This window comes from Rhamphochromis longiceps, linkage group LG15 (assembly GCF_057381845.1).
Source record: "Rhamphochromis longiceps isolate RC_006_pf linkage group LG15, R_longiceps_female_GT1.1, whole genome shotgun sequence".
Classification (NCBI taxonomy): Eukaryota; Metazoa; Chordata; class Actinopteri; order Cichliformes; family Cichlidae; genus Rhamphochromis; species Rhamphochromis longiceps.
The window spans coordinates 390054-415984 of NC_140571.1; the positions used below are offsets into that span (position 1 = coordinate 390054).

The window sequence follows — 25931 nt, forward strand, 5'->3', positions numbered from 1 at the left end:
TGAGTGTTGTCAGACTGACAACAGTCTGGGGATTAACAGTATATAGAAAATGAACACAAGGATCAGATTGTACTTTGCTCCTCATTGTCTTTGAAAAAACAAGAGCAGACAAAACCAATTCAGTAAATGCACTTTTATGTGTTTGGTATAGTAATCTGTCTTAATCTGTTTTTATTTTAACGTTTTATTTCCTATATGGGGAAAGTCGTGTCAGCCTTGTGCTGAGAGGGCTCTGGTCGTCTGCGCACCGCTTTACAGTCAGGAAATCTTGTCTCACATCACTTTATACTGTAAGACAAAGACCCTACAGTGTTGCTCTAGGACAAATGTTTGCTCAGATTTACTGATGTAGTAAATGCAATTTGGTAATCAAAGGCGAGTTTGTGGCCATAACTGACTACATATACATGCTGTATCATGAGTGGGCAGACAAGGATGTAAATAAAGGAGAAGGAAAGCCAATATTACAGTATGGCAGACACTCTGCTTGGTAGCTTTGACGGGGCTCGGGTGGTCCTCTGGTGGTACTTTTCTGCATTCAAAATGACATAAATTTTAACATAAACTGACTGAGATTTTTCACAGTAAGTGTGATCAGTAGCCTTTTATATTTAAATACATACATGTTACATACTAATATAACCAGAACAGAGCATAACAGTGTTGCGTAAAAGAAGGCAAAGTTTACAAAGGAAGGAGAGATTTGTTCACTTGGGAAATTGCGAAATTGTCGTTTTGTCAGACTGGAGAAGATCAACTCTCAGTCCAGACAGAGCGAGGTGGTGCAGGTTTGAACGGGTTTGTCGCTTCGTCCGGTACAGGTAAGATTTTCACTTTATTATCAGCTAATTTGTGAGGAGAAAGCTCGGTACCGCCTCGCCCGCCTCCCCGACCGTCTAAGGAGAAGGTTAAAAAGTGTGTTTGTGTTTCCGAAAGTTGTTTATCGTTTCCGACTCGGAATCAACCAGACAACGTTGTTAAAAAATAGTCGTACTGTTCAATAAGCCCGTCAGTGTAATGAGAGCTCGGACTGTAAACAAACCGACAACAACTCCGAAGTGATTCACCTGCAGGCAAACGGCAGGAAACGGCTAACAAGTAATGCAACGTAAAAGGTTCAAACCTTTAGTAGGCTGTGCTGAAATGAAGATACTGAGATTTTACAGACTACAGCTTTATTATCAACAAACAAAATGTCAAATCTCGTTCGTGCTTGCCACCTCGCTAAACCCAGGGGCGTCACCAGGGGGTTAAATATTTCCAAACTTGGTATTTGTGCACAGGATTACGCTGATGTTCAAACTCCTACCATGTTTTCACCTTAACGCAACTGCAAGGTTATCTTTCATGCACAGAAATGATTTAGTGTATAATGAACTTCTAACGTATGGACAGAACAAATTAAGAGTTGTTGATTCTTATTATTTATTGTGCTTGTTGTAACTTTATGCAGTGTTGTTCCAACTGCTGGTTTAACGTGGGTTGCGGTCAAAGTCAACTTTAGATCAAGCACAGAGGACTGAGACGAGGCTATGGTGGAGGTCAGGTCTTTTACTCAGCTCGCTTTCAATCACATACAATACCCCAGTACCACCTACTGGTGGGAGGTAGTAATAGCTGCTGCTTATTACAATATACCACAGTGCTTTCGTTAAGTCGCAAACCCCTGTGTGTCTGAAGGGTTTGCAGATTCTAATGCAGGGCTGAGGAATAAACACGTTGCTGAGTCTAGCTAGCACTGGGTGCAGCCAGTAACTGTTAGCTGGGTTTCACCACAACTAAGTTAGTAGGTAACTAAACTGGATGCACAGCAGTTTTTGTGCTGTCCCTGCCTTTTGGCACCTTCTTCGGTTCTTCTTCTGGTGGGACACTGCACTGGGACCTTTTGTGTGCTTTGCTTCTGGGAACTTTCACAGTTACAGGAATGGCTGTACAGAAACTACCAGGCCCATTTTTTCTTTAGGGCTCAAATGTTTCAGCCAGGTTTCACAGGCTCTGTTGTACTTAACTTGAACAAAAATCTACTCCCAGCGATAGATAAAGGCAACTTTTGGACTGAATTGAGACAGAAAAAAACTAAAACTAAAGGTTTAAACATTTGACAGGCACAAACGTTAATATAATGAACTTATATCGGGAGTGGCAGGTGTAGCACCAGGATCAATCACTGCAATATGACACATTCTGCTGTCCGGTCCATATTAGCTCAGGCAAACACGCCAGCTAGTCAAAGGAGCTTTGTAGTCCGAGTTGACATCAGATATGAATTGCTGTGTTAAACACTTGTGCGAGTGAACCATCAACCTGCATGTTTATGTTCTCACTTTATTGAATATTTCACATATTTGTTCAGCTACAACAATGAAACACGATTACCTAATCAAAGCTTTGCTGTTTGTGTCTGTACAGATTGAGGACAGAATGTGGATGTTGGTCCTTCAGTTGATTTGCACTGGTTTGTGCCTAAAGGTATGTTTATAATACTGACTTCATTCAGCTGATTGGTTTCAAACATAACAGGACCACAGAATATAATGACTAATCTCAAATCCATTCATCTATTAAGTTAGTCGTTTTGGATTTTTTAAGCAGTCTTCAGGAACAGTTCTCCAGGCTTCTTGAATGACATTCAAAACTTTTCTTTGGATGTTTCTTCTTTTGTTCTCTTCTCTGACAAGATCATCCCACATTGCTTCAACAATGTTGAGGTCTGAGCTCTGGGGAGGTCAACCATGACTGATGGTGTTCTGCTGTGTTTTTCTATCCATGTATGCTTTTCTGCATTGGCACTAGCAGTGTGTTTGGGATAACTGTCATGCAGAAAATGGACACCGTTCACTATCCAAATTCATGGTGGGTCTAAAATCTGACCTTTCCACTGAGACCATTTCTGATGAGGCTTCAGTGAACAGTAGATGGGTCAACTGAAGGCTCAGATGCATGTCTCAGGTTCTGTCAGGTCATTGTGGGAATTTTGAAGTGGGATTTCTTCTTTTCCCCTTCATTTGTCAAGTTTGTGCAGGACACACTGTCAACCATGATGGGAAAATAATATTTTTTTGCTAGTCAAACCTGTTACTTTGGCATTTTTGGTGCATTTAACTTCAGAAATTGGAACAAATGATGTGTTTGCTACAGGTTGCTGGTATAAAAGTGCCTAAAATACAATTTCAAATGGGTTCTTTGCTAAATAGAGAAGACACATGTTCAGCCCTTGGGTTAGGCACCTTTTTGTCTTTAGGCCAGTGTTAAGTGGCGTTACAAATGACAAAAACAAACATGTAAAGGTGTAAGTATCATACTGAAAATGAGTGAAACAGTAGCCAGAGAAACACTATCAGACTTTCAGAGGGCCTGGATAACTGTTGCTGAAGACCAGGTAAGTCTGCTTCCATGGAAGTAGGGCTGCCACGATTAGTTGACTATCAAAATCGTCGACGACTAATTTAATAGTCGACGCGTCGTTTGAAGCTTTGTAAGATCGCAAAAGACGCAGGAATAAGTAGCAGGATTTAAGAGTGTAATAACGGACTGAAACAGAAGATGGCAGCACTGCATGTACAAGGATGCCAGCTGCCGTTAAACCCCGAAGAAGAAGTAGCTCTGTCCCAGAATAGACCCTGTCACTACCCGATCCGTACCGGAAACCCGATCGGTACCCCGCATGCGCGAAAGGTTTCTACTTCCGGTCGTAGCGTTTTACGATAGTTATGGGTCAGAGTATCTGTTAAGATGTTAAGAATAACAAGTATATCTTAAAATGTTTGCAATAATGAAGCATTTCAGTACAATGTAGACAAAAACGAAAAATAAAAAGATAGTTACGGATCAGGACTCTCCGATCCTTACTGCGCATGTGTAAAGTCTGACCGTACAAATCGGGTCTACCCGATCCGTACCGCGCATGTGTAGATGTTTTCTTCTTCTTCTGTTCGTTTAATGGCAGTTTACTCCCCAGTGTACGAGGATACCGCCACCTGCTGACCGAGCGAATAAACCCTATTATAAACTGAATTATCGTCATTACAAACGTGTGTTAAATTTGATTTAGTGATAGTCGAGTGTGTTTATGCTTGTCTGTGAGGAGAGGATTGTTGGAATAGTGATGATGATGTGCGCTATCACTGTCAATTGTCAGTAAACACTTAATCTGGCTGATGAATCTACACGTGAGATATTACAAAGTCTGTATTATTAACTCTGTAATTAGGCGCCATTCTTCTTATTTTACGGCGCTGTTGCTCAATCGGGGGACGCTCTCTGTTGAGGAGAAAAGCATGAATTTCTTTGTAAACGGATTATCCATTGTTTAAATGTCCCGGGCAGTCGAAAAGGAGGCAGAGCTGTTGAGAAATGCTAGGAGCTAACTGGGCGCTAACTGTATCATTCAAATATATTGAATGTCGCAATGTTGGCAAAGAGAGGAAGTGACGTAAGATTTGCACATGCGGGGTACCGATCGGGTTTCCGGTACGGATCGGGTAGTGACAGACCCTGTGCACGAGAAAATGCTAACTTCCTGGTTTGAGACCGGATGTGGGGTTGTACATTTCCAGTAGCTTTACTTTGTGGTCAATCGCTACTGTGAAGATATACTCCATGTGCCAAAACTCGAAAACGGAAAGATGGCGTTAAGTTACAAAGAGCAGAAGGTGGGAACGCTCACCGCTGCTGTGTCATAAAAAATCTAATGATCAATTTTGACGTTTAAAGAGTTTAGATCGATCAGTTGTTTACATCACTCAACACAAGCAGAACTGCATCACTGCAGCAGAAGACACATCGTCCACATTCAGAAGCACATCTCTGTGTAGTGACTGGTCTTATGATTTAAACAGGCAAATGTTCAGCATTCAAACTACAGGTGACGAATAGTCAAACCAGATGTTTCCCCGTTATGTCGATATCAGCTTGTCAAGTACACACCTACACAGCATGTTAACAAACCGTGAAAAAAGCCACACAAAAAATGAATGATTGCTGGTAACGGTTTCTATACATTAGTATGTACAAAGGGTATGTTGTGACTTACCTTCAAAATTACAGCGGTCCCTCGCTATAACGCGGTTCACCTTTCACCTCGCTGTTTCGCAGATTTTTTAGTGCAAGTTTGCATGCTTATTTTTACGTCACATTGTGTCCTGCGTCCTGATCGCTGCAGACGATCTCCTCCGTGACGTCTCTCCTGTACAGTACAGAATCGCTGCATCGATCGCTAGCAGTGTGACTGCAGTACTGTATGTCCACGAAACGTTTTGCATCGTCAAAAAATAAAATTGGCTACTTGATTTCACCTCTCGCTGGTTGTTTTTAGAACATAACACCCGCGATAAACGAGGGACAGCTGAGAAATATAACATTTGAATCCCTTTTCTCTTTTGCTCTGAGGCACGTGGAAAAAATATCGACAAGTCGATGAACATCATTTACAGATACAGTGGGGCAAAAAAGTATTTAGTCAGCCACCGATTGTGCAAGTTCCCCCACTTAAAATGATGACAGAGGTCAGTAATTTGCACCAGAGGTACACTTCAACTGTGAGAGACAGAATGTGAAAAAAAAATCCATGAATCCACATGGTAGGATTTGTAAAGAATTTATTCGTAAATTAGGGTGTAAAATAAGTATTTGGTCACCTCAAACATGGAAAATCTCTGGCTCTCACAGACCTGTAACGTCTTCTGTAAGAAGCTTTTCTGTCCCCCACTCGTTACCTGTATGAATGGCACCTGTTTGAACTCATCATCTGTATAAAAGACACCTGTCCACAGCCTCAAACAGTCAGACTCCAAACTCCGCCATGACCAAGACCAAAGAGCTTTCGAAGGACACCAGGAAAAGTATTGTAGACCTGCACCAGACTGGGAAGAGTGAATCTACAATAGGCAAGCAGCTTGGTGTGAAAAAATCAACTGTGGGAGCAATCATCAGAAAATGGAAGACATACAAGACCACTGATAATCTCCCTCGATCTGGGGCTCCACGCAAGATCTCATCCCGTGGGGTCAAAATGATCATGAGAACGGTGAGCAAAGATCCCAGAACCACACGGGGGGACCTGGTGAATGACCTGCAGAGAGCTGGGACCAAAGTAACAAAGGTCACCATCAGTAACACACTACAACAGCAGGGAATCAAATCCCGCAGTGCCAGACGTGTTCCGCTGCTGAAGCCAGTGCATGTCCAGGCCCGTCTGAAGTTTGCCAGAGAGCACATGGATGATACAGCAGAGGATTGGGAGAATGTCATGTGGTCAGATGAAACCAAAGTAGAACTTTTTGGTATAAACTCAACTCGTCGTGTTTGGAGGAAGAAGAATACTGAGTTGCATCCCAAGAACACCATACCTACTGTGAAGCATGGGGGTGGAAACATCATGCTATGGGGCTGTTTTTCTGCCAAGGGGACAGGACGACTGATCCGTGTTAAGGACAGAATGAATGGGGCCATGTATCGTGAGATTTTGAGCCAAAACCTCCTTCCATCAGTGAGAACTTTGAAGATGAAACCAGGCTGGGTCTTCCAACATGACAATGATCCAAAACACACCGCCCGGGCAACAAAGGAGTGGCTCCGTAAGAAGCATTTGAAAGTCCTGGAGTGGCCTAGCCAGTCTCCAGACCTCAACCCCATAGAAAATCTGTGGCGGGAGTTGAAAGTCCGTGTTGCTCGGCGACAGCCCCAAAACATCACTGCTCTCGAGAAGATCTGCATGGAGGAATGGGCCAAAATACCAGCTACTGTGTGTGCAAACCTGGTAAAGACCTATAGTAAACGTTTGACCTCTGTTATTGCCAACAAAGGTTATGTTACAAAGTATTGAGTTGTATTTTTGTTATTGACCAAATACTTATTTTCCACCCTGATTTACGAATAAATTCTTTACAAATCCTACCATGTGGATTCATGGATTTTTTTTTCACATTCTGTCTCTCACAGTTGAAGTGTACCTCTGGTGCAAATTACTGACCTCTGTCATCATTTTAGGTGGGGGAACTTCCACAATCGGTGGCTGACTAAATACTTTTTTGCCCCACTGTATATTGGATAAATGCCCAAGACATCTATAGAAATGTAAATCGCCGCTTGATTCAATCATTTGCTTAACTTGGGGGAGCAGCACAGCAAAGAAGGACTCATCCAGGCTGGAGAAACTGATCAGGAGGGCTAGCTCTGTGGTCGGCATGAAGCTGGACACTCTGGTGACAGTGGCAGAGAAAAGGACATTAAAGAAACTGATGGACATTATGGACAATGCCAGGCATCCTCTGCACACGGCCATTAACAACCAGAAGAGTCTGTTCAGTGACAGGTTGCTTCTCCCAAAGACAAGAACTAACAGACTTAAAAACTCCTTTGTCCCACACGCCATCAGACTGTTTAACTCCTCTCTGGAGGGGAGAGGGAGGGGAAACAGGAGGACAAAGGAGGGAACAACTAAGCTGTAGTGCCTCTTCACCTCACTGTGCAATACCTTTTGTGCAATACTTTTGTAAATAGTCAACGGTGCAATAGACTCAATACTTGAAATGTGCAATTCACTTGTATTTTTATTTTTATTCCTATTTATTCTATTTATCCCCTTCGTATATTTTATTTATATTGTCTCTGTATTTATATATATATGTGTGTGTGTGTATAACTCTGTAACTTCTGTCGGTGCTATGCTTTTTTGGAAATCGAATTTCCCAGAGGAACCCACCCGAGGGATTAATAAAGTTCTATCTAATCTAATCTAATCTAATCTAACTTGGACCGTAAACCAGGCGCGAATAGGACACCGGAAACAAAGCTCCCCACAGGAGTTTCCGCACCGGAAGCAGCATATGCTAACGTGCTCATATCTATTCATAGCATTCATTCATAAAAATGCTGATAAACTCAATTTATTTGAGTTGTCTTAACTTAGAAAAACTAAGTCAGCTGGAAGTTTTGCTTCTCAGTGCGGAAGGATGAAAGATGTGGTTTGAAAATGCCACATCACTACCGTCCTCCTCCCTAGCACGGATCAGTCCGCATGTTCATGGTGCATTTGTTATGGAATATGTTGAGCAAACCTGGAGAAGCTTCAGCTCAAGATATTATTGTTGTCATTGCTGTGGATCTTTGCCTGATACACTGACTTGGTGAGTAAATGTTTACTCTTATTCAGCTGTTAGTGTGGGGGGTATTTTCAATCCATACCCATAACTAACTAACTAACTAACTAACTAACTAATTATATATATATCATGTTTAACATGACTAGCAAAAGACTGCAAGGTTGAAAACGATATGCCGGCAGTTAGCTGTGCTCGTGGACTCTATCGAGCCTTGACCTCCCGGTCAGCTATCGCGCTGGTGGATAACAGAGCTCTCCGAAAACGTGGAAGCACTTTTGCAAATATGTGATATTTTTATAAATTAAGTAGATATTTGAGCTTTACACAGCTACATTCTCGCCTGAAAATATCTTAAAAGGTTATTTTGTGACCCAGAAAGGGTAATCTGGGGAAAAGGAGGATCGCATTTGTCGGCCACAGTTGTCGGAGTCTGTGCGTACTTGTAAGCGCTGCAATGGCGGAGGAGCACGGCTAAAAAACAACTTTTTCTGGGTCACAAAATAGACTTTTAAGATATTTTCAGGCAAGAATGTAGCTGTGTAAAGTTCAAGTATCTGCTCGATTTATCAAGACATCACATATTTGCAAAAATGCTCAGACGTTTTCGGAGACGTCCATTTGTTTGTTTTTTCATACTTTGTGGCAGCTTTTGAACATCTGTGGCATCTATTAATGTCAAATCTAGCCTTTGTTTAACAACATAAGCAAACTGCTACTGGAACTTTAACATTATGAACTCCATACTGTACAGTAATGCCACTGTTTTGCACATGTCTCACTCTGTATATTTTATTTTATATATTTTATATATTTTATTTATTGTTTACTCTATTTAATTTGTAAAACATGTGTACACACACACACACACACACACACACACACACACACACGTAGAAAAATATTTAGTATACACATCCAGAAATGCATATACTATTATATATTGTACATATATTTATTAGTTTCAGATGTAGCCATTCTTGTATTTTGCTTGTTTACATTACTGTATTTTGCACAACTCTGTTGCTTGTGAAGCTCGCACACAAGAATTTCACTCACATGTGCTGTACCAATGTACCTGCACATGTGATGTGACAATAAAAAGTGATTTGATTTGCTTTTATATTTAACCACTTTTCTGTTTTATTACATTTTAAATAATAATAATAACAATAGTATTTGTTTTGTTAAAAATGTGTTTAAAAACAAGTTTTGTTGTGAAAGCTATAATCCAGATTAGTGGCCTGTTAAATGGTTAACATCTAGGTTGGCTTTATACTTGAGAATAAAGTAATACAGCTTTTCCTTCTAAAGAATTAAGTTAAATTCCACAGTTGAATCATAAGAAACATTATGTTACCGGTACATATAAACAGTGTTGGGTAAGTTACTTTAAATTAGTAACTTAGTTACATTACTAGTTACTTCTATCAAAAGTAACTCAGTTACTTCAAGTTACTCGTTACTTTCAAAGTAACTAGTTACTAGGGAAAGTAACTTTGGTTTTACTCAGAATTCTCTTGTTAATGTGCTGCTTCCATAACTTTGCCAGTCTTCTAGCTTGCTTACTTGCCACAGTGCACTGTGCCACCTACCAAAGGAAAAGATAATGTGCATATTTCCACGAGAGAAATCCCACGCCTGGGCCGTCGTTGACCGCCGCCATGATTCTAGCCTACGTCACAGCATCATGTGCGCCTTTTACATCCAACATAAAAACTGCAGTCGTGGTGCTTTCGATTGTACTCAGAACTCGGAAATTCTGCCTTCTGAATAGGAAGATGTAGGTAACACCAGACTGCAGATGAGCTGCATACAGGGCTGGACTGGGACAGAAAATCAGCCCGAGCATTTTGACTACAGACCGGCCGCCATTATAGGAAAAATCATAAAGCCTTTGAATGAAAACAAACGCTGTTGTGACAGTGATGTTCACTGTTCTGATGGTATATATGCATCAATCTATCAATCGTTTGTTGTAAAATTCAGATAATTATTTATTAAAAGTGAGACATTTTAAACGAGAATAAGAAAGAAAAGTATTTCTTTGTGCCCCACCTTTCCCTGTTAATGCCCTACCTGCCCCCCTGGCAACACTTTGCTAGACCCGCCCCTGCACAGTTACCAGCTGTCAGCTACCTAAAAAAGGATCCTGGTGTTATTTGTCTCTCAGAAACAGTTCATAACTTCAGCTCATCCATGTCACCTAAAAGGTAAACCTGTTTCTCCATCACCTGTTCAGCTCTGACATTCAGTAAGGACATCTCCTGGTTTCATCTTCATGTTTCCCTCTCACCAGATATACAAACCATATCATGACCAGCAGCTTTACAGCTGTGGCTCCAGCAAACATCAGCTGATACTAGAAATTAATATGAAATAAATTATAACAACAGCTGATCAAGCTTAAACGTGCTGCTGTTGTTTAGCGCGACATCCGCTGGTTTCCTCTTTCTGGCGCAAAGTGGGCGATAAACAAACAAGAGAGACGATCAGCTGATCATTGATCAGTTTCATGATTGAAGTAGAAACAGGAGAGAGAGGGGAGAGAATGAGAGAAGAAGAGGCAGCTGTGCAGCAAAGACACAGAATAACTCCAGCTTTGTGTCTTTTTCATTGTAGCTGAATTACGGGACAAACTGTTCCTTTTCACCTCAATAAGAAACGCGTAATATTTTCTCTGAATACCAGACGGGACGGTTGGCAACTCTAATAACTTATGAACAAAATAAAGTTCAACATCAGTAACATAGCACCCACCCAGCTGTATAGAAACTCCGTCATGCTAGCTAGCACGGTGTACGGAAAAAGTCAGAATAACGAAAATAAACTCCACCTAAACCTGGTTCATATCTGACCCAGAGAGACTGCAGGTCATAACTTCTTACCTGGAGTTCAGTTCACACTTGGACCGGTGGTCGCCTCGGGTCTCTCTTCCTTCTGCGTCCCCTTTCCTTCCTCCACCTGCTGCCTCCACCACTTGCTAATGTTACTGAATCTGTGGAAGCTCCGCGATAGCCACCACACACGAAGTAACAAGTAACGAGCCTATCTAAATCCCAGTAACGACTATTGCGTTCCTGGTTTTGGCATAATAACTAGTTACCGTGCTCATTACCACAGTAATAACGTAGTTACTGTAACGCGTTACTTAAATCAGAGACGGCACTTGTGACAGAACAACAAATATTTTATTTTGATTATATAAGTAAGTACAAAACAAAGTTGTGGTAGGCCTAAACTTATTTTCAGAATAATTACATCTGAGACTTTGTTTCATTGTAAGATTATAACAGTGATGGCAATATAATTGTTTGTTGTTCAGCAGAACAGTGTCCAGTATGTTGGCTGTTATACTTTGTTGTGTTTGAAAATAAAAGTTGGGCTGATTTTAACATCATTACAAAAAGTGTTGCCAATTATTTTTAGTCATATTCAGGTTACCACACAGTTTTTTCATTTAGTTGAACTTGAAATGTTTGTCAGTAGGTAAACAATTTGTATTGTACAGTCAGAAATATCAAGTTATTCTTAATACTGCAGACTTGCGATGAATAAGTTGTCCTAACAGTCATCTTAAGTAAGCTTTACTTAGTTTTTTTGAGGCAACGAGTTTGCATATTTTTTTGAGTTCTGGAAACTACATAGGTATTTACTCTGTACTCTAAGTGAATAAGTTGCCTTAACTTAGTCATCTTAAGTAAAACTTTACTCTATTTTTTTGAGGCAACGAATTTACTTATTTTGAGTTCTGTGAACTAATTACATTTTACAGTGTGTTATATTTTAGGTAGCAAAGAGCAGACGGCTGAGTTTATTAAACTTCACCTAAACAATCTGTAGATTTCATTAAAATTTAATAAACTATCATCTTATCTTTATTTTTAGCTTTAAACACTTGAAGCTGCAAGCTAATGATAGTTATATAAGAGCAGATGCTGATGGTGCAATAAGCTGTACGTTTTACGTCCAATGGATGATGATCTGATTAGTCGATTAATCGCAAAAATAATCGGTGACTAGTCGACAATCCAAATAATCGGTTGTGGCAGCCCTACATGGAAGTTATACATAAAGACTTTTGGGGGGGCTTTTGGGGGGGCTACTAATCATGAAAATGAAGCTTTGACTTTGATTTTTTTTTCTTACTAAATAATTTCACATGTAATTTTGCTGACTTCATCGCTTGATTTTTGTTATGTAACCCTCCCATCTGCAGGTAACAGTATCCTACCAAACATGCCGTTTGAGGGGACAAAGAGCCTGGTGTGGCTTTCAGAACCACTACTGGGTTCCTGCTCTGCCCCACAACATCACCCACCTCTATCTGCAGAGTAACCACATCAGTGAGATTAACAGCACCTCGCTCAGAGACTTTAAGGAGTTGCAAGTATTAAATCTTGAAAGTCAGGATCAAACACTCGTCATATGGAACAACGCTTTCCTCGGGCAGAGAAAGTTAACAGAATTGATGCTCGGCTCTAATCTGGGCCTCAAACTGCAGCCGAGGGCATTTGCAGGACTGTTCAATTTACAAAACCTGTCTTTGTATTATTGTAGTCTGACAGACTCCATACTATCAGAAAGCTATCTGGAACCACTTTTGTCCTTGGAAGTCCTTGATCTCTCGTTCAACAACATAACGAGACTGCGGCCAGGTCCATTCTTTTCAAGATTCAGAAAGTTCACGCAGCTGAAACTCAAACTAAATAAGATCGAAAACATATGTGAAGAAGATCTTGTAAGTTTCAGGGGTAAAAGGTTTGAGCTCCTGAACTTGGACTCCAACAAGTTATTCCACAATGATGAATGGGGAAACTGTGGGAACCCTTTCAAAGAGCTAGCCTTCGATGTTCTCGATTTAACCTCCAGTGGACTAAATGTGAACGAAACAAGGCAGTTTTTCAAAGCATTAGAAGGGACTCCGATTTCTCATCTTAAATACTCTGGAATCTTGGGCAAAGGGTTTTCACATGAGAACTTCCCAGATCCAGATAAAAACACATTTGAAGGCCTGAAAAACAGTGCAGTGAAAAGTTTGGATGTCTCTAACAACCGCATATTTGCTTTGCAGAGTGCCGTGTTCAGTCATCTAAGAGATGCAAAGAAGATCGATATTTCACTAAACAGAATCAATCAGATTAACAGAAATGCTTTTGATGGTCTTCAGGATCATTTACTAATACTCAACTTGTCATCCAACCTTTTAGGACAAATACATTCTCACACATTCACCAATCTGAGAGAACTTAGGATATTGGACTTGTCCCAAAACCACATTGGTGTTTTGGGATACAAAGCATTCAGCGGTCTCCCTAACTTACAGTATTTAGATCTGGCATCAAACTCACTGCGAGAACTGGGTTTTCCTACATCACTACCAAATTTAGAATATCTGTTTTTGAGAGATAATAAGTTGAAATCTCGCAATGGAATTGATGACTTGGCCATGAACAGTATCCATGTCGATATTTCAGAAAATAGATTAACAAATATGGAGGATGTATTTTTCATTTTAACTTATTTCCCGAGACTTCGGGTTTTATTCTATGGTGACAACATCATCAAGTGGTGCAAACGAAACTATGTGTTTGAACCTCTTAATAACAGTTTGAAAGTGCTAGATCTTCATGATAGTTCCCTGCAGATAATTTGGGCACAGGGGCAGTGCCTCGACTTGTTTGACCATCTTGAAAATCTGATCGGTTTAAATATAAGCCTTAATTCACTCGCGACCCTCCCAAATGGGATCTTCAGGGGTCTCAGCTCAATCATAGAGATGGACCTTTCGTACAATGCCTTGACCTTTTTGCAGCCAGATGTTTTTCCCATCAGCCTGAAATGGCTCCATATTTCAAACAACTTCCTAGCCTCCCCCGACCCTATGACATTTCAGTCTCTCAGCATTCTCAGTCTGTCAGCAACTCGCTTTCACTGTGACTGCAATCTGGGGAACTTCCTGGAGTGGCTGAACACGACTAATGTCACGTTTTTGAGCCCAATTGAAGACTTAAGATGCGAGTTTCCAGCTGCTTTCCAGGGCCTTCCTCTGCTGAATTACTCCACAATCATCGAACCATGTGAGACGGATCCCGAACAGGCAGTCCAAGGTCTAAAGTTTGCTGTCTTCCTTTTCTCTGCCTCACTCATCATTATTGTCCTTCTTACTGGAATCATTTACGCTCGTCTCCGAGGACAAATATTCATCATCTACAAAAAGATCATCAGCAGGGTTCTCAAGGGCCCCAAACTGATGCCTCTTGTGGATGAGATGAGGTATGATGCGTTTATCTGTTTTAGCAACAGGGACTACCGGTGGGTGGAGGCTGCTTTACTAAAGAAGCTGGATAACCAGTTTTCAGAAGAGAATCTTTTTCACTGTTGTTTCGAGGCCCGAGACTTCCTGCCAGGTGAGGATCACCTTTCAAACATCAGAGATGCCATCTGGAGCAGCAGGAAGACTTTGTGCATTGTCTCTAAGGATTTCCTTAAAGGTACTGGACTCTGATTAAGATGCTTTGCTATGCCCTTAAATAGGCCGTTACAGCAGGAAAACATGGTCCTCGAGGGCCGGTGTCCTGCAGGATTTAGAGCTCACCCTGGGTCTCCACACCTGAATCAAATGATTAGTTCATTACCAGGCCTCTGGAGAACTTCAAGACATGTTGAGGAGATAGTTTAACATTTAAATCAGCTGTGTTGGATCAAGGACACATCTAAAACCTGCAGGAAGCCTGGAGTTCCCTAGCCCTACCCCCCAACAATGTAGCTGAATTAAAACAGTTCTAGAAAAAAAGAGTGGGACAAAATTCCCCCACAGCCGTGTAAAAAATAGTCTCATTGCTAATTATCACAAATGCTTGACTGCAGCCAAAGGTGGTACAACCAATTATTAGATTTAGGGGCAGACACTTTTTCTGCATAGAGCCAGGCAGGTTTGGATAGGTTTTTAAAAGATTTTAGCTTTAACAAATGAAATTATTTAAAAACTGCATTTCTGTATTTGCTCGGTTAACCTTTCTCTTATATAAAAATATGTGTCACCTAAAACATAAGTGTAATAATTAAATGGACTTCCCGATTCAAATCGAATTTCGTTTGACTAAAGCGATATCGACTCATTAAATCCTGAATCAATTTTTAAATATAAATGCATTTTGCCAGAAACGCCAGAAGCTCAAGTTAAAGCTTCTCAAAACAATTTAAACATCTGCCAAACAGTTAAAAATGCAAATGATTAAAGAGCAGGTAAACGGGAAAAGGTGTAAAGCACAAAGCGCAGATTTCCCCCGTTCACCCGCCATCCACCCACCCATATGTGGACACGCCGCCAAAAGGCGGTGTCTCACAGATTCTGAAGCTGCAGGTTTCGTCATGAAGTCCCTCTTATTCTGCAGTTTTGCTTCCAGTGTATTGATAAATGATCATAATTATAGTATTTCTGACTGTCTGAGTCAAAAAATGAGTGAAATAATGAATGAAACAGAATCTGGGATTGAATCGAATCAGTTATAGAAATCAGTGACGATGCCCAGCCATACTGGTTTAACATGAAGGATGCTCGGGAAAGATGGAGGTAGGCAATCTGCTACGGCGAGCCCTGAGAGGATCAGCAGAAAGAATGATTATTAATGCTAAGCTAACCATCTATTGTAATGTATACATGGCTGACGTTGTACTGATGGTAAGCTAACCACCTAGTCATTGTAACTCATGTTGTAAACAAATAGAAATGGAATCAGCACTGCTGTCTCTTCTTCCTGTATATAAAACAACAGACGTGTTGCATTTAATTTAAACTGCTAGCATGCTTAGTAGTGCCATAGCTAATAAGGCTTTTATTTTCACTTTCTTCATTACAGTAAAATAATTGCATGTGGGTTAAATACTTCCTTATTTTAAAAAAATGTAAGTTCATTAGATCATTTAAACATGAGCAAAATTACCACAGTAGTTTCTCTTTGCAGATGGCTGGTGCTTGGAAGCGTTTACTTTAGCCCAAGGCCGGATGCTGGAGGAACTGACGAATGTCTTAATTATGTTGGTGGTAGGGAAGGTGAGTATGAGCTGTTAACATAACAACAGCAATAATATATTATCCACTAAGTGTTTGTATGTTTTTATCGTGTAAAAAAGCGTTATTGTAATAGCTGAGTTAGTTTTGGTCACCTGTAAAATCTATTCAGCGTTCACTAAGCTGTAGCTCTAATTTCCAACGTGTTGAAATACAATATATTTTTTGCAACTAAATGATGATTTATATCACTGAGTGTGTAAATCAGTGCGAGCTGCCACGCTCACATATAAAGGTTATGTGACCAGTTTTCAATGTAAAATATAAATTACAGCAGATTTAAATAGTAACCAAAGTCATGCTTTAGGTCTGAGAACTGTGTGTGGCAACAGGTTAGCAGATAACTGAAAGTCCTGTACAAACCTGGTAGGTGTCGGACTGCATGCAGATTTCAATTAACCTCGCCTCTGCCAGTGCGCCCCATGGCGGCTTTGGCTACAGTGTAGCATCACCAGTGTGTGAATGGGTGGATGACTGAACGTGTAAAGCGCTTTGGAGTCCTCAGGGACCAAGTAAAGCGCTATACAAATACAGGCCATTTACCACTTTTTTTTTTGCTTTCCACAAAGCAGAAAACTGGTGATGTTGATTCTTACTGAATTCATCCCAAACATGTTTCAGTTTTTGACTTAAAACTCCTACATTGCATCCAAAGGTGGCTCACTACCAGCTGATGAAGTGCAATGCAGTCAGAGCTTTTGTCCAGAGGAAAGAGTACCTCACTTGGCCAGAGGACCCTCAGGATATGGAGTGGTTTTATGAACGTCTCATCTCAGATATACTCAAAGACAGTAAGGTGAAAAAGCTCAAAGAGGACAAGCCTGAGCCCGGGGGGCCTGAAGTTCAGCCGGAGAGCCACGACGGGATTAATGCCGAGAACATAAAAGAAACTTCCATGTGAACTTTGTTTCTGCTGCTGTTTAGGAAGCCTACTGTCCTGTGAAAATGAAAACTGGTGGCTTTGTAAAACGCAGCAACAGATTCAGCAGACCTTGTGATGCAAAGAGAAGTCCAAGAATGCCTAAACAATGGTACAGTTCTTGGATTTAGAGCAGGTGCATCTATACCAAACATAAAGCCCATGGCTGGAATCAGCCCGGCAAAGACTCCAAGCTGACCCACTTGATTGCTTTGCAATTTATTAAGGAAGGCATAGACTTTGGACCTTTAACTTTTTCTCTACGTTTTACAACTTTTCCTGCTAATAAAAGGCCTAAAAGACTCAAAGTAATGGAAAAACTTTTACAGCTTGTACAAATAAATTTGTATTTCAGTGATTCCTGAGATTAGGGACAAAACGGGTTTTAATTTTCTAAAATATATTTTTTGATTTTTCAAAAACATATTTACATACAATTGTTACACAAAGTTTTGGCTGTCTAGCTGATATATATATATATTTCCAGTCCTGTGGTCTCAGCCTCAGATACTCAACTAATCAAAGTGATGTCATGACAAAAATGAATGACCAACAAGACATTTTTTTTCTCCTTCATTTCTGTCACACAAAGCTGTATGAAACGTTTCTCGCGGTTAGTATCATGGTTGCTAGGCAACCTGAACAGCGCGACGCAGGCTAGACCGTCCCATTTCACAAGCCTCTCACTTCCGCACTTCTCCTACTTATAGTACGCACCGTACGTAGGACGCGTAGTGTGCGTACTTCAAGCATGCAGACCCTGAATTGGGACACAGCCAGCCTGTTTGGTTTGATTCGTGGTCCAAGATGGCGCCGCGCTCCCACAATGCATTGCGGTGTGACGTCAACTCCAAAGCCCTATAGAATATGCTTACTTATTTAACCACTAGATGGCGAGCCATCTCTTCTTTTGCCTTTCTCATGCCTTCATTGAGTGACCAGCAGTTATTAGCACCGTGGGTGTTGAGATGTCACCACATCAACCCATCTTTCAATGGATGTGTCCTGTAGAAAGGCTGTTTAGGTTCAGCGGTGACTACAGATCATCTCTAAGCACTCGGGGTTTGTTGGACCGCAAGTTCGGAGCTGATCTTAAGAGGTCAGCCAGTTTCCTTTCATTTAGGCCATGTGCCTGAAAACAGGAAGCTACTGAGCAGAGGAAAGCTTCCGCCCCGGCTGCCTGCATCCTCCCAGCTTTTATGAGCCAGCTGTTCTGGACATTAGGGCCAGTCTGCTGGCTCCTGCTGCTTATTCACTGTGAACAGTCCATTAATCTGAACACAGTGCAGCATTAACATCTATTCATCACGGAGCTCTTTTTATTTCCTGATATTCTTTGTAAATGTTTTTTGGGGGGTACCAATGATGTTTCTGTTTTGTGCCCCCAAAAGAAGTTAATTTGAAAGACGAGGGAACCAAAGACTGTTTATTTTATTTCGTTTAAGAAAAATCATTTTGAACATTTTGACATGGAGTCAAAGTTCATGCAAACGGACACACTGCATGTCAGCACAAAGCCTTTGGGCACCACTGGTTGTTAAAATGACTCTTGAGCTTCAGTGAGAACAGCTGATTTTTCATCTGTTCAACATATAATACAACATAACATATAATAAGATATGTAGCCACCCGCTAATGCTCACTTGGCTTTTTTTTTTTGCCTGTCCTGTTTAATAATATTATTATTAATAATAATAATAATGCAGTTTATTTGAAAGCGCCTTTCAGAACACTCAAGGACACTGTACACAGTGGAATAATAAAAGCAACATAAAAGGAAGCATTTTACACAATCATAAAAGCATAAGACATGAAACAAATTTAAAATAGCAGAGTGGAGAGGTTATGTGGGATAAGCTATTTTGAACAAGTGAGTTTTGAGTTGGGACTTAAAGAGAGAGAAGGAAGAGATATTTCTCTTCCATGGGGAGTTTGGATCTTTAGCCATCAGAATTGTTGTCTGAAGGCTAAGAACGATGCCTAGCAGATTACTTTAACAAGTGGATCATCATGGCCTTGCCATATTAGTCCAGTTGATTGACCTTTATTATAATTATGTATTTATTTCATTTTATTTTCAGTTGTTACAGACGGGACAGACATGATGTGGGACAGGACAGGGAGACAGAAAGAATGAATGAAAGAGGGAGAGAAAGAAAAACAGAGGGGAAAAGAGATGGTGAGAAGGGGGGGAGAAAAACAAAACACCTGGATCACCTGTCGAGAGAAGAAAGAAAACAGAAATTAAAACAAACAAAAAAGAGCAACATAATAAATACAACACCATCACAATAAACTAGCTAACAGTAAATAACAGTATTTACTAAATATTAAATGTTATTGTGCAGCACGCAAGATCGACAGCGCACAATGTGCTTTGAGGTAGCAGCCAAGAAAGGTGAAGTTTGTGTCAGTGAGCACCCGTGTGCACACCTGTGTGGATCGGCACACTTTTATTCAAAAGGTTTCTCCATGTAACGATGTGCTAGCGAGTGTGGGGAGCCATAGCTCCGTCCCCCAGGGTATGAAGCAGGTATGGACTTGACATCATTTTTAGGTACACTTTATTAGGTGCAGTTGTTTAGCTACTCATGAAAAACAAATCTAATTAGTAAATCACATCGTTTAGACATGGTCTAAGCAACCAGTTGAAGTTCAAAACTGAGCACATGGGGATGAAAGGTGATTTAAATGACTCAGATGGGCCGCATCAGAACTCTTGGTGTTACTGTAACTGTGCTAAGAAGGATTAAGATCATTCTGAAAGGGTCCAACCTGATACTAGCAGGGTGTAACTAATTAAGGCTCACTGTCAGTCTGGACAGCGCTCAGCCACAAAGCACTTCAGTGTTTGTTGACACCAAAGTTGTTATAGTTTTGTATTTTTTAATTATTCATTATTTTGATTTCATTTTTGTTTGGTTTTTATTTTTCTTTAAATTCAGTTTAGTTTCAATCTCCAGAGTGACTTTGTTATTTTCAGTTAAGAAATGATTATTGGAAATGTCTTTATTAATTATTATTGTATGAAGGACATATATAGAAGGCAAGATTGAGAAAAATCAGTGCATGCTTTTGTAATAAAACACAGAACCCTTTAAAAGCCGGTGATTCAGTCTCAAATACATCCATCGTAGCCTCACAAGGCAAGTTCTGATAGATTTTTACCATTTTCAGCTCTTTTTTTTCCACAGGTCTAGTTTTTATTTTTTATTGATTAATCAAATTAAAATGCTTTTTCACATTTAGTTTTAGTCGATTGTAAGCCTGTCACTTTGTTTCAGCCTCATGGTGGCACTGTGGAAAGCTAGGTAATCCACAAAGGCATTAACTCTTTACTCACTAATTTTTATTTGCTGATAATTGTGTGAGACTTTGACATATCGCAAAAGTCTGAAAAGATTCTACAAGGTGACCGTTACAGGGATGTTCAGTACTATTTACAGCCACTTCAGTCCACTGACTCTGTGAATGCTGGGATGGGCATACTTCCCTCAGAAGTGCTGATGTTTTTCCTTTTGTGTGAGGATGACTCGCATAGATGTCAGCAGTGATACTGATTGCAGAGGTCTGGACAGAAATATGTCAGTCAGAGGTGAAATATCATCCTGAGCTAATGAAGATGCTGTGTACTCTCACAGGAAATTCATGGATCCCATGTGAGAAAAGAGCAGTTATGTAATGTAGTAATAAGAAGCCAAACCTGGAGGAGAGGAGGACGGCAGCAAAGAGGAAGAAGCTGGATATAAGAAAGTGTTTTTCAAAGAAACCTGCAAGCCAAGTTCACTCATATAATGCGTCATAATAACGTTACAGGCTATGCTAGGCTTTGGCCCACATCAGTCTAAAACTGTATGTAACCACGAATAACGTGTTTGGGAAACTACCTGCACAGCAGGCAGCACTGTTAGTTCTCTCAGCCTCAGAGCAGCGTTTCTAATTTTGATTGAAGCTGTCAGAGAAAACGGCAGCTTTGAGCAGCCAGGATATTAATTTACAGAGGCTGTTAGAATTATATGTCTAACGTTAACATGTTGGTGACACAATAATTTCATCCTAATGGCACTGACGTATTCATAGGGTTAATCTTTGAGACAAAATATCACGAGGTCGTCATGATTTTGCAAATATTCCACCTGGTAGTGCAGTTTGCACAAATTGTTTTAAAAATGCACTCAGCCTACAAACATTACTGACGAGTCAAGATCTGCACAAAGTGACAGAAACACTGAAGCAGCTGCACATTTTATTCTTATTGTCATGTTTGTCCTGTTTGTCAGGTGACAGAAGAACCAACACAAAGCTCAGAGAGCAATGGTGACTCAAGATCACAGGTGAAACTGGATGATGACCTGGTGGTTTGTGACTGTATTTGAAGCACATGTGTGACTGCATGTATGTGGAGTGTCTCACTGTCATTCATCAGGTGACAGAGGCAGCTCTGCCATGTTGTAGCTCAGAGGTGAAGAGGCGAGCTCACAGGTGACTGACTGATGGTTTGGTGCTATAGATTAACTAGTATTTATTATCATGACAATTGTCAGGCTGCTTTTAGTCATCCCAGTATCCTCAGTTGAGGCTGAAAGTAGCTTCAGTGCTCTCAGAAAACATGGCTAAGGTAGACAATGACTCAAATGAGATTAAACAATGCTGCTGTATGTCCACCAGGACAGACTGGACAGTATAGATGTAAAACCAATATGCCAGCAGTTTATCTCAGTTAACGAGAGGAGAAGGCCTGTGTTTGGCTGCTTCACATAGTGGACATTGAGTTGTTGTGTGAGACACCAGTAGTATTAATGTCTGTTGCTGTAACAGTAGCTCATGCTTAGAATAGAAAATCCCAGCTCACTGATCTGATCGGGGCGATAGTGTGGCTAAAATGTTGCATAACGTTGCTGAGAGATCTTTTACTTTGTGGTAATCTTAGATGGACATAAAGCACCAGGTCATTCAGTGTTCCCTTAGTGCTAATGTATCAGAGATGTTGGTGTAACTGAAGTAATGTTGTTAAGTCCTTGAACTCATATTCGTTTACTGTCATGACTGTATTTCAGGGCTGGACTGGCCATCGGGCATACCGGGCATTTGCCCGGTGGGCCGCTCATGATATTTCGTTTTTATGGGCCAATGAGGTTTTCTTCCTTTTCTTTTTTTAACGGTATAAATGAACAGTGGTGGATTGGCCAGTTGGTCATGATCAACTCTGGGCTGGACCAATTACAGCCGAGGAGGTCAAACTTTAAAGTTAAGGTGAAAAGGAACGCGATTTGTCCCGTACTACTTCAGCTAGAAAGTTGCTAATTCAATCATGAAACTGATCAATGATCAGCTGATCGGCTTTTCTCTCTGCGCCAGAAAGAGGAAACCAGCGGAGGTCACATTAAACAACAGCAGCACGTTTAAGCTTGATCAGCTGTTGTTAGCATTTATTTAATATTAATTTCTAGTATCAGCTGATGTTTGCTGGAGCCACAGCTGTAAAGCTGCTGGTCATGATGTCGGTTTGGATATGTGGTGAGAGGGAAACATGAAGATGAAACCAGGAGATGTCCTTATGTAACCAGTGTGATTCTGCGTTGTGTCTCTCCCACAGGGGAATTGTAGAAAAGGGGAGAGGCAAAAGGGGTACTTTGTATTTATAGGGTTGCACCAAAGAAGAAGAAGAAAAGAATGAGGAGGGGCTCTAACTGATAATGAACATAACTACAGGCTTGGAGGTCCTAAAAGTCAGGTATAAAAGGAACAGTTTGGGGGTTTAGAACACATTTTGTGTAATTATAACAATGTGATTTATGACCCTGTTACATTCACCCCCCCAAGAATTACACAAAATCCTAAAGAGTACACAAAAAAAATAAAATAAAATGTATAAATACACCCACAACAACAGATACAGTGGCCTCAAACATATTCACATCACATATACAATGAATTAGATCAGCAACATAGCTTCCTCCAAGGAGGATAAGAGACCTGAGACCCGCTCGGCGCCTAGCAAGATCCCAGGACACACTATAGACAAAATGAGGTGCCATTTACACCACACAAAACAGGCCATAATATCTATGGGCGTCACCATCAGATAATTATTTTTTAAAAGTGAGACATTTTAAATGAGAATAAGAAAGAAAAGTATTTCTTTGTGCCCCCTCCCCCTGTTAATGCCCTACCTGCCCCCCTGGCAAAACTTTGCTAGAGCCGTCCCTGCACAGTTACCAGCTGTCAGCTGCTTAGAAAAGGATCCTGGTGTTATTTGTCTCTCAGAAACAGTTCATAACTTCAACTCATCCATGTCACCTAAAAGGTAAACCTGTTTCTCCATCACAGCTCTGATGATCCAGTAAGGACATCTCCTGGTTTCATCTTCATGTTTCCCTCTCACCACATATCCAAACCGACATCATGACCAGCAGCTTTACAGCTGTGGCTCCAGCAAACATCAGCTGATACTAGAAATTAATATTAAATAAACTCTAACAACAGCTGATCAAGCTTAAACGTGCTGCTGTTGTTTAGCGCGACATCCGCTGGTTTCCTCTTTCTGGCACAAAGTGGGCGATAAACAAACAAGAGAGACGATCAGCTGATCATTGATCAGTTTCATGATTGAAGTAGAAACAGGAGAGGCAGGGGGAGAGAATGAGAGAAGAAGAGGCAGCTGTGCAGCGTAACGACAGAATAACTCCAGCTTTGTGTCTTTTTCATTGTAGCTGAAGTCCGGGACAAACTGTTCCTTTTCACCTCAACACGAAACGCGTAATATTTTCTCTGAATACCAGACGATTAAGTTTTTTACGGGATGGTTGGCAGCTACTAACTAACCTTATGATTAAAATAAAGTTCACTATCAGTAACATCATACCACTCACCCAGATGTATAGAAACTCCGTCATGCTAGCTAGTACCCAGTACGAGTTATTGTAACTGACTGTAAAACGTCAGCACAACGAAAATAAACTCCACCTAAACTTGGTTTATATCTGACCCAGATACACTGCAGCTCATAACTTCTTACCTGAAGTTCAGTTCACCTGACACTCGCACCAGCGGCTGCCTCGGGGCTCTCCTACTGCCTCCCCTTTCTCTCATCCACCTGCTGGAGGCTCCACCATAGCCACCAACAAACAACTGAGTTATTTTTACACATTGGCCAGCATCTGGCCAATCCACCACCTTTCATTGTTTATACCTGTTAAGAAATAGAGAGATATTTTTAATGTGTATCTGCTCATTAGATTGTTTTATGTACTTTAATCATTTAAAAAAAACAAACCCATCGTCCCATAAAAATGAAAAATCACCATCGGCCAGCTATGCCTGCAGATTACACTTAGAAGATTCTGCCTAGAAGGGGGGATGTAATAAACCCCTCTACACAGCCTTAGCTAATATTTGACCTGCATTTAAACAAACAGAATTACAGGGATGCTCACACAAGCCTGAGGAGCGAGCCTCAGAGGGATGTGGGCTCACTGCAGGGACTGAGCTGTGGAGGAGAGAAACCACAGCCGTGGGGATCAGACACCTGAAGGAACACGAGCTGAGCTGTACGTGCCAAAATAGGATCTTTCCAGCAACACAGAACCATCACACAAAAGCTGTGGGTGGTTTTACTTGTGTAATGCACTTTAGAGTGCTTGTTTGTATGTGCGAGCTTGTTTCAGGGATGAGAGGAAAAAAGAAGCGAAAGCACGGCGGTATTTTTCCTGCCCGCCATGACGCTGCTGAGTGTGGCTGGTGGAGGGACGTGTTTTTGAATTAGGAGGATTTGGACATCAGCGTTTTGATATGAAGCTTTGTCAATGAGCCAAGACTGTGGTGGAAACACCACATGATGAGTTTATCATAATTCCACAGAAGCGCCACTTTTTTAATCACAAGGTGGCGGAAACACGTGTCTGACACTCAAAATAAAGCCTTTTAGGCTCTTTTGAAGAATAACGGCGGTCATAACAAATATTGACTTTCAAGCCCAGTAGAATTGTTCAAACTCTTTTCGCACCATATAGCTGGTTTCAGTAAATCGCTGCACCCATTTGTCATTTTCCTATCAAGACACAAAGACACGAGGGGTGGCTTGAGACTTTTGCACAGTACTGTATATAAAAGTCATGTATGGAAGTTTTTTCTACTATTGCCGAAGTATCATATCAGTGAATTTGCAAAGTGTTTAACTATCCTTCCCCCTTCAGCTTACTCGCCACGATTCATTTATTCTTTGGTAATACAAAAGCTACTGGTTGGCTAATGCGTGTTCTATATTAGATGAGTGAAACCACTGCTGATGGCAGCAGGGCTCCTTTTTGGTGTTTGTGTGCCAAAGTGATCTCTCCTGTAATTACAAGCCCTGAGGTGTAGCCCACCGCCTTCTTCTTCATCGGGTTCAATGATGTCATGTAATGAATTTTCCCAAGATGAAAGATTTCTTTAAAAAAATGAAATAAAAATAAATAAATCTATATTTTTTACCAGTGCATGTTATTCTGAATCTTAGAAAAGCTGTAAGTGGACCCGTGTGAGAAAGCACACACCTACAAGCAATAAAATCAGATGGTTATTCTTGTGTAAATCACGTGTACATGTGCAGTTTAAATCCTGTGACCTCGAGCCGTGTAACAGAACGCACCGAAGGCGCCAGCAGTCGAGACGATGAAACAGGTGCACACGTCACGACTCCTGATTGTGTGTCTGTCTGTCTCTGTGTGTTAATGTGTCTGTGTGCGTGCGTCTGTCTGTGTGTGTGTCTGTTAATGTGTGTCTCTGTGTCTGTCTGTGTGTGTTAATGTGTGTCTCTGTGTCTGTCTGTGTGTGTGTCCGTGTGTGTCTGTGTTAATGT

General features: G+C 40.9%; 1 protein-coding gene across 2 annotated transcripts; it reads left to right on the forward strand.

The window, feature by feature from the left end:
• The first annotated feature begins 700 nt into the window (after window positions 1-700).
• Window positions 701-25490, forward strand: LOC146651727 (toll-like receptor 5). 2 transcript variants are annotated; one of them, XR_014907523.1, is made up of 6 exons: window positions 701-821; window positions 2410-2469; window positions 12319-14375; window positions 14491-14593; window positions 16067-16155; window positions 16829-16965. XR_014907523.1 is itself a non-coding variant. In XM_085381423.1 (5 exons), exons 2-5 carry the CDS (start codon window positions 2422-2424, stop codon window positions 17072-17074), a joined length of 2658 nt encoding a protein of 885 aa, XP_085237549.1. In that variant the 5' UTR covers window positions 701-821; window positions 2410-2421; the 3' UTR covers window positions 17075-25490. The 2 variants fall into 2 exon arrangements, 1 of the variants encoding a protein (XP_085237549.1); XM_085381423.1 differs by having other exon boundaries at window positions 12319-14593; window positions 16829-25490.
• Window positions 25491-25931: the final 441 nt, after the last annotated feature.

Coding starts and splice junctions, on each gene's coding strand:
- LOC146651727 (XM_085381423.1), top strand. CDS start 2,422: ATGTGGATGTTGGTCCTTCAGTTGATTTGCACTGGTTTGTGCCTAAAG. Junction 14,594..16,066: donor CTCTAAGGATTTCCTTAAAG/GTACTGGACTCT, acceptor TTCTCTTTGCAG/ATGGCTGGTGCTTGGAAGCG. Junction 16,156..16,828: donor TTATGTTGGTGGTAGGGAAG/GTGAGTATGAGC, acceptor TTGCATCCAAAG/GTGGCTCACTACCAGCTGAT.